The sequence below is a fragment of the Acomys russatus genome, chromosome 29 (genome assembly GCF_903995435.1).
Source record: "Acomys russatus chromosome 29, mAcoRus1.1, whole genome shotgun sequence".
NCBI lineage: Eukaryota > Metazoa > Chordata > Mammalia > Rodentia > Muridae > Acomys > Acomys russatus.
In genome coordinates, this window is record NC_067165.1 from 38008580 (window position 1) to 38017234 (window position 8655).

The following is an 8655-nucleotide window of genomic DNA, read 5'->3' on the forward strand; positions in this document are numbered from 1 at the left end:
CTTGCCTCTGCCTCCAGAGTGCTGGAATTACAGGCCTATGCTACTGGGCCTGGCACAACAAGTATTCTTTTGTTTTGTTTTGTTTTGAGACAAGGTTTCTCTGTGTAGCCTTGGTTGTCCTGGACTCACTTTGTAGACCAGGCTGGCCTTGAACTCACAGCGCCATCTGCCTGCCTCTGCCTCCCGAGTGCTGGGATTAAAGGCGTGTGCCACCATGCCCTGCCACAAGTATTCTTAACCCCTGAGCTCTGTCTATCCCAGGACCTCTTCTGGCCTGTAGGTGTACATGAAGACAGAGCATAGTCTACAACGTATTTCTTAAATGTGCACTATTTTAAAAGGATTTGTGTGCCAGGGAGATATAACACAGTAGGAAAATATACTTGCTGCCTGGATTAACAGCTTGGTTCGGTCCCCATAACATGCATGGTGGAAAAAGCACCTCCTCCTGCATTTGATTTGTCAGAGGGCCTGACTATGGCTCCCAGCATACCCATCTGGGCAGCTCACAGTTCCTCGGCATCTGGTCCCCTTCTGCAGCCTCCATGGGCACCAGGCAAGTGCATGGTACCACATACACAGATGCAGGCAAGAAACTCATGCCCCAAAATAAGTTGTTAAAATTGTTTTTTACGTTTGAAGGACTCATAGCCTTACAGAACTGTGGCCTGAACCCTAATACCTTTCCCATTTTCTCCTAAGTAAATCTTTTCAGCATGTCTATGGTCCCTCATGTCCTGAGTATCCTGCATTGCATGTGTAATACACTCCGGCAAAGTTGCCCAGTCTTTAGATGACAACCTTGGGTACATGTAACCACAAGCAGTCAACACACTTGAGTTGTCAAAAATTCTCAAAAAAGCATGGGAGAGAATGTCAGAGTGACTCCAGCTTATTTTATTTTATGTGATTGTTCACAAAACTTTCTTAGCTTTAAAACTGTAAACTATATTATAATCATCCAGATAGGAAAGATCTGGATTTCCCCCCCTTCCAATCATCACCATGTCTGGATCACACCTTTATGGGTTTTTCCCCCTTTATGGGTTTTTTTGTGTGTGTGGGGAGTGTCTGTGTAGCCTTGGATGTCCTGGATGTCCTGGTAGTCCTGGTAGTCACTCTGTAGACCAGGCTGGCCTTGAAGTCTGTCTCTGCCTCCCTGCGTGCTGGGATTAAAGGGGTGCACCACCAACGCCGGGAAGGTGGCAACACATTTATATATCCATCTTGCTCAAATCCACTCCACGGACACCTGATCAACATGCCCGTTCTCTTCCCAAGTCAAACTTTCTGGACTCCAGCATTAATTTACTTTCCCCATTCAACCTGGAGCAGCAGTCTAAAACCACATGTGTCCTCTGACAAGACACCTGTGCCTTGCATACAACTAGTAAAATCTCCGACATCTACACATATTGGTTTTGTTGTAGATGTATCGATTGCCACATTGATCACAGCGGTCAGTACCAAAGAAGACCCTCACTGGCTCCCTAATGGCTTTCAGAGTGTCTATAAGCTCATCACAATGTTGGCGCATGCTTTCCATGTGGGGCACATTGTTGTAGTCATAGCTCTCTTGAGGGACGGGGTACATCTCCATCCTTAGGTGTCTCAAGCTGGCAGTGTTTTGTAGTAGGTCCCTCATGGCAGGCATGGAGATTTCGTTCCCATAGAAGCTGAATTTGGTGAGCTTGGAACAGCTCCTTAGGGCAGACATGATGGCATAGAGATGGTCATCCTCCATATGACAGTCCTCCAAGTCCAGGACTTTCAGGGTGGGTCCAGCATTTACTAACAGAACTCGGAGGGGTTCAGGACTTAAATCAGTCAATCTGACATTTTCCAAACTCAGTTCTTGCAACTGACGGACACATGGAAACTCAGAGAGATGGTGCCATTCTGATGCCGAGAGTTTACAGTGAGTCACAGTAAGGCCATCCAAGGATGTCTTCACAGACCTAAGGAGGAAAACAAGACAGTTCTTGGAACTGGTGGATAATACGGGAGCTTAACAGGAATGACACAGGAGGACCGACGTGAGTTACAATCGCTACATGACAGTAGACACACTGAAAGCTGCACTAAGGCCTGCCACCATACTTCCCCCACTGTCATGCAAAATCTGAGTGCGGGCTAAACTAGCAGGGCACACACAGAAAGGATGAAGTCAAGATCTGGCAACAACCTTGCAGGGCCCACTGACAACCACACCCTGGGCACATCCTCTTTGTTGCTGCTCTGGGATTTACACCTTTCGTTCCATTTTATTGCTACACATCTTCCAACTTCCCACCCCCTACCCAGGCTCAAAAAGAGCAGAGGCAGAGGCAGGCAGATCGCTGTGAGTTCAAGGGTAGCCTGGTCTACAAAGCAAGTCCAGGATAGTCAAGGCTACACACCCTGTCTCGGGGAGAAAGGGAGAGAGAGAGAGAGAGAGAGAGAGAGAGAGAGAGAGAGAGAGAGAGAGAGAGAGAGAGAGAGAGAGAGGGGAGAGAAGAAAAAGAAAGTTCTCAGCCTTTCCTAGGGCAGGCTGACATGACTACTCCCATGGCTGCTAAATAGAGGCCAGATGGGGAACTAATGCAGCTGTGACATTCTGTCATCAGTGCTCTGCTCACTTGTCCCTTCCCCCTCTTAGTTGTAACATGCTGGCTAAGGAAGAAACCAGAAGCCACTCACTAGATCTCATTGATTTCTAATGGGCTTCTTGGGATGGAAGGAACTGTTTCCAGACCACCAAACTCAGGTTAGGCCTGCATCTTTGCATTAATGGTTATGCATGGAGACCTCTCCCCTCAGTAATGTCAATCTACCAGTGGCCTCAGGGAGAACAAGTACCCACTAAGATAAAGAACCAAGGCTTGGCTTTGCTCTGCAGAGCATTATCTTTACCCAAGTATCCAGTCCAGGTGTCCCTCAAGGAAGCAGACATCCTCCAGACTCAGCGTCTGGAGGCGCTCCAGCTTGCAGAGCTGTGAGGCGAACTTGGTGACGATTCGCCTTCTCTTCTCTGAGGAGATCAAGGTGTTTTCAGTGATGCAGGAGAGAGTAAGCTTACGCAGGTTCCTCATGGTTCCCAGGTAAGGAGCCAACTTAAGCAAGAAGGCTGGCTTGCCAGAGGAATGCAGGCCGAAAATTTCTACGTACTCCAGACTTAACATCTGTGAGAGCCTCCTGTAGTCATAATGACACGGCGACCAAATCTGAAGCTCTTGGCAGTACAGCTGTAACAACCCTCTCCTCCTGTCACTCCACTCGGTGAGGTAGGGGAATATCTTGCTCCTGTACGTATTCTTGAGATACAAGTTCACCACCACCTTCAAGGGATGCTTCTCTCCTGCCGTAGACTGACCTGGCATTCCTTGATTCTCACTTGCGGTCTTTGGTAACCAGTCATCCATGGGCCCAGGCCACACATCCAAGCAGCTCTGACCCACAGATCGTAAGTCCAGAACTTCCAGTTTGTACTCTCTAGAAAAACAGGAAAGGGGGAAAAGAAAAAAAACTCAGCAGCTAGGCAAGGACACAATGTCTAAGTGTGTCTTTCTTTATCCCAGGCCTAAAGTTGACCTTCCATCCTCCATCTTACTTTTTTTTCCATGGCCTTCAGGGTATCCCTGTCCCACTTCTAGTACCTATGGAGGCCATTGCTGTATCCTCCACAAGTCCTGCACACTCCACGGCCTTGCTGTCTCTCCAAGCTGGCCCCATCGAAGTCCTCTGTTCCATCCTTGCCCGTCTTCCCCCACTTGACTCCCATCATCTCTGCTCTGGACTCTCTGGGGGTTCCCTCCCCTGGCTACCCAAATCTTCCTTACCTGTGGTGAACCTCTTGGATAAGCAGCTTATCAATCTCCTCCAAGACAACTTGCCATGGGGTCTCTGAGTAGGTTGTCTTCTTCAGAGCTCCAAGCGGGAGGCGGGGGAAGGGCCAGGAGGACACTATTGTCCTCAGAGCCTTGACATGAATACCCTGGTAGGCTTGCTTGAACAGTTGTGGGAAGAACAGTCTGGGTAAGTTCTTCAAAGCAGCATCAGCCAAGGTCTCATCCCTCAGCAGGTTCTGCCCAGCCAACTCCTGGAGTGTGAGGAGGTTCTTACTCATGGTGGATCTTCAGAGGGAAAAGATCCTAGAGAAGCCTCTAGAAAGAGAAAATCTATTATCATGTCCGTGCTTACAAAGCCCTTCTTGGCCATCACAGGAACACAGGGCCACAATCGTTGCTCCTTCCACTCAGGGTTCCATCCAGCACCAAGTCAAGATGCTCCCTGCTGGTTGCAGTATCCCGTCATCTTCCAAGCTTTGGTGGCCACACCCCTGTCATTCTTACCCTTTCCCAACCAGTTTGATGCTAGATTCCATCCATGCCCAGCGAGAGGTGAGTCCCTAGGATCCTGGAAGCTAACTCAACTCCCTGGGAGTAGGTTTTCCTCGTCACTCAAGCCCCTGTGTTGTAGGGAGTCCTGGCATAAGCCTGCATTCTCAGGACTTGGCAGACAGTAGTCTAGAGATGGAGAGATGGCTCAGGCATGAAGAGCCATTTCTTGCTCTGGTAGAGGACCTGGAATTGATTCATAGCCCTCACAAGAGTCAGCTCACAACTGCCTGTAACTCCTGTCCAAGGAAATCTGATGTGCTCTTCTGACCTCTTCAGGCACTGGGCACACACATGGTGCATGTGTACACATACATGAAGGCAAACACTCATGTGCATGCATATAAAACAAATCAAAGGCAGGTATGGCGCTGCACATCTTTTTTTGTTGTTGTTTTTGTTTGAGACAGAGTCTTCTCTGTCCTGCACTCACTTTGTAGACCAGGCTGGCCTCGAATGCACAGCAATCTGCCTGCCTCTGCCTCCCAGGTGCTGGGATCAAAGGAGTGCGCTGCCACCACATCTTCAATCCCAGGAGACAGAGACGTGCACATCTCTTGACTTTGAAGTCAACGTGGTCTCCCTAGTGAGTTCCAGGACAGGCAGAGCTACAGAGAAACCTTGTCTCGAATGAAAGGAGAAGCAAGAGATCAAGGCCAGCCTCAACTACTTTGGAGATCAGCCTTGGCTACATGAATCTTTTTTTTTTTTTTAATCCTGGTTGTCCTGGAACTCTTAGTAGACCAGGCTGGCCTTGAACTCAGAGACCACTAGCCTCTGTGCCACCACAGCCGTCCAGCTATCCTAACTTGCCATCTCTTCAGCCAGAGTCATTAAAATATAAGTTAAGGGTATATTTTGTTCAATTTATTCAATAAAGCTTTACTCTTTCCTGCAAAACCAAAAAGTTTTCTCGTTTGCTTTCAGTAACAGTACATGTTCTGAGTCCACACCTAGTTTCAGAAGCACTTAGGATGCAGACTAAGCATCTTTGGGTGCCTTGCTTGGGCATCCTGTCATCAGTTAGCAATGAGTTAGACTAAAAAGCCAGCAGAACAGTATTCTAAAGCTCAGAACCCATAATCTACATGACACCAATATTAAGACTTATTTTATTTAATTAAGGAGGGATTTTTGTTGTTGCTGTTGTTTTCCTCTTGTTTTATTTCTCTATGTAGCCCTGGGTGTCCTGGAACTTACTCTGTAGACCAGACTTTACTCAATTCAAAGATCCACCTGCCTCTACCTCCCAATGGCTGGAGTCGCCACCACCTATCTAAATTAAAGTTTTTTGTTTGTTTGGGGTGTGTGTTTGTGTGTGTGTGTGTGTGTGTGTGTGTGTGAGAGAGAGAGAGAGAGAGAGAGAGAGAGAGAGAGAGAGAGAGCGCACACGCACGCTTAGTTATTAGAGACAGGGTTTCTCTGTGTAGCCTTGGCTATCCTAGACTCACTTTTTAGACCAGGCTGGCCTTGAACTCACCTGCCTCTGCCTTTCAAGTGCTGGGATTCAAGGCTAGCCTTGAGGTAGAGGCAGGCAGATGCTATGAGTTCAAGGCCAGCTTGGTCTACAAAGTGAGTCCAGAACAGCCAAGGCTACACAGAGAAACCCTGTCTCGAAAAACCAGAGAGAGAAAGAACTGCCAGAAGTGACAGCACAGGCCTTTAATCTCAGCTCTTGGGAGGCAGAGGCAGGAAGATCTGAGTTGAAGCCAGCCTGATCTATAGAGAAGCCCAGAGCTACATAAGAGAGGGACCGGAAAAAAGAAAAGAAACAAAAATTCACAGAAAATCAGAGGCAGACCATTTTTTGCATTTTTTTAAAACAGGGTTTTTCAGCATAGTCATGGCTATCCTGGAACTCACAGAAAACTACCTCCCTCTAAGTTGTGACTAAAGGGCCCTATCTGCGTGTCCTGCAGGACAGAAGAGGGCGGGCATCAGATTTTAGTAGAGATGGTTGTGAGCCACCAAGGGGTGGCTGGGACACGCCCCTAAATGTTAAACTACATGTTTCACTTTCTGAGTTCAAGGCATGCCTGGTCTACCTGGTCTATCTACATATCTACAGAGTGAGTTTCTACCCTGGCTACATAGTTAAAATTCAGCCTGCTGGGTGTGGTGGCCCATGCCAGTAATTCCAGCACTTGGGGAGGATCTCTTATGAGTTCAAGGCCAGCCTGGTCTACCCAAAACCAAAAACCAAAAAGACTCAGCCTGAAAGAAAAATGCATAAGTAAATCAATAAATAAAGCAAATTAGACTAGGCATGTGCCTCAATGAAAGAGCCATTGCCTAGTATGTGCTGGGTCCAACCCTGTTACAGGGCCCTGGGGAGATGTAAACAAATAACTAAGCACCCAGTGATGAAGCGCGTGTGGTGGTCTACGACTTTTAATCCCAGCACTCGGAGGGCAGTGTGGCAGGCCGGATCTCTGTGAGTTCGAGACCAGCCTGGTCTAAGAGTCCAGGACAGCCAAGGCTACACAGAGAAACCCTGTCTCGAAAAACCAAAAACCAATGGTGACTGAAGTGAGCCTCCCCACCCCACACCACCCCTTGTTAAGTCCAGCTTGGTCAAGCAAAGAAAGTATCATGATTTTGTTCAGGAGCATGGGGGAGAGGTTATCTACATGACCCCAAACAGCAGCAGCCCTCAGTCTCGGCCCCTTGGCGTCCCCATAGCTACACAGATGGGAGTCCTTCCTTCAAGTAACCTTCCACCTCCAATACACTCAGCCTCCTGAGACCAGGGAACACGTAGAGCAAAATTGCATACAGCTGGGATATGTGGGCAAACAGGCAGCATTTCAGGTGCACTTAGGTCCCTCCTAAGGTCACAGCACTGATGAAGGTTCATAACTCTTGGGGACCAGAAAAGCATTTCACCACATATCCCCACTTTCCCCCCCGCCCCACTTCTTTCTTCTTTCTAGATAGGGTCTCCCTAAGTAGTTTGGGCTGGCCTCTAACTCATATGCTTCCTGCCTCAGTTTCCCAAGTTTACAGACCTGTGCCAAACTCAATACTTTAAATGTAATGTAAATTGCCAAGTGCGGCGGTGCATGCCTTTTAATCCCAGCACTCTGGAGGCAAAGGCAGACAGATGCTGTGAGTTCAAGGCCAGCCTAGTCTACAAGTGAGTCCAGGACAGCCAAGGCTACACAGAGAGACCTTGTCAAGAAAAACAAAAGAAAGAAAGAAAGAACAACAAAACAACAAAGAAATTAATGTAAAATGAGCAACAACAACAACAACAACAAAAACAAGAGCCGGGCGTGGTGGTGGCACACTCCTTTAATCCCAGCATTCGGGAGGCAGAGGCAGGCGGATCGCTGTGAGTTCGAGGCCAGCCTGGTCTACAAAGTGAGTCCAGGATGGCCAAGGCTATATAGAGAAACCCTGTCTCTAAAAACCAAAACAAATAAAAATGATTAGGCAAAGCTGGGCATGTTCGTAAATGCCCTAAACCACTGCCCTGCTTGGGAGGCAGAGGCAGACTAATATCTTTGAATGAGGCCAGCCAGGCCTACATAGTGAGATTTTCGTCTCGAGAAAGGGATGGTAGTGGAGGAGGAATGGCTCACTGCCCAAGTGAGCTGGCTTTTCTTCCCAAGGACTGGTGGCTCACAGCTCCAGTTCTAGGGGACAGTCCCTTCTAGGCATTCATATGGTACAGACTGCAGGCCAGCCTGGGATACATAGCAAGCTTGTCACACAAGGAAACATACTGTTCATCTAAGAGTCTGAATCATGACCCTAACTCAACCACACACACACATGGCTACCAGAAACTGGCCGTACGGGAGTACTGAGATCCCCCAGTGTCCCTTCCAACCTAGAACTCTTGGGCTCCTGAAGCGACCTGACTCTCCAAACTCAGCGGAAGGCAGCAAATGCTATTCTAGGCTGGCACCACCAAGGGCCTCAGTTGTAGGGCAAGAACAAAGGTGTCTCAATGGTGGCGAGCGACTTACCAGGTGTGACAGAGCAGTGTTCTATCCCAGCCTGGCTGGATGTGACTCCAAAATCCCGGACAGTCTCTGCTGGCTCCTCTGATGCTTTTCTGCACTGTATTTATACCTTACTACTCAAGCCTTCCCCCGTCACACCTGGCACTCCTAATACAAACCACTGCTTTCTGATTAGATGCTTGAATCCCCACCCAGCAATCCTCTCAGGGGATTTTAGTTTTCCCTGATCTTAAGTGGTTGGGGGAAAAAAAAAAAAAACTGAAGGCTAGGTGTGGTGGAGCACGCCTTTAATCCCAGCGTTTGGGAGA

At 48.2% G+C, this 8655-nt stretch overlaps 1 protein-coding gene across 1 annotated transcript; it reads right to left on the minus strand.

The window, feature by feature from the left end:
- Nucleotides 1-1387: 1387 nt before the first annotated feature.
- LOC127211266 (PRAME family member 7-like) lies at nucleotides 1388-4105 on the minus strand. The gene is made up of 3 exons (XM_051171092.1): nucleotides 3819-4105; nucleotides 2893-3471; nucleotides 1388-1958 (listed from the first exon to the last, which is right to left on the minus strand). The coding sequence occupies exons 1-3, from the start codon at nucleotides 4103-4105 to the stop codon at nucleotides 1388-1390; spliced, it is 1437 nt and encodes a 478-aa protein (XP_051027049.1).
- Nucleotides 4106-8655: the final 4550 nt, after the last annotated feature.

Excerpts from the sequence above, each read along its gene's own strand:
- LOC127211266 (XM_051171092.1), bottom strand. The coding sequence starts at position 4,105 with ATGAGTAAGAACCTCCTCACACTCCAGGAGTTGGCTGGGCAGAACCTG. Across the intron at positions 3,472-3,818 it reads ATCCAAGAGGTTCACCACAG|AGAGTACAAACTGGAAGTTC; the intron begins GTAAGGAAGATT and ends CTGTTTTTCTAG. Across the intron at positions 1,959-2,892 it reads CACCTGGACTGGATACTTGG|GTCTGTGAAGACATCCTTGG; the intron begins GTAAAGATAATG and ends TTTCCTCCTTAG.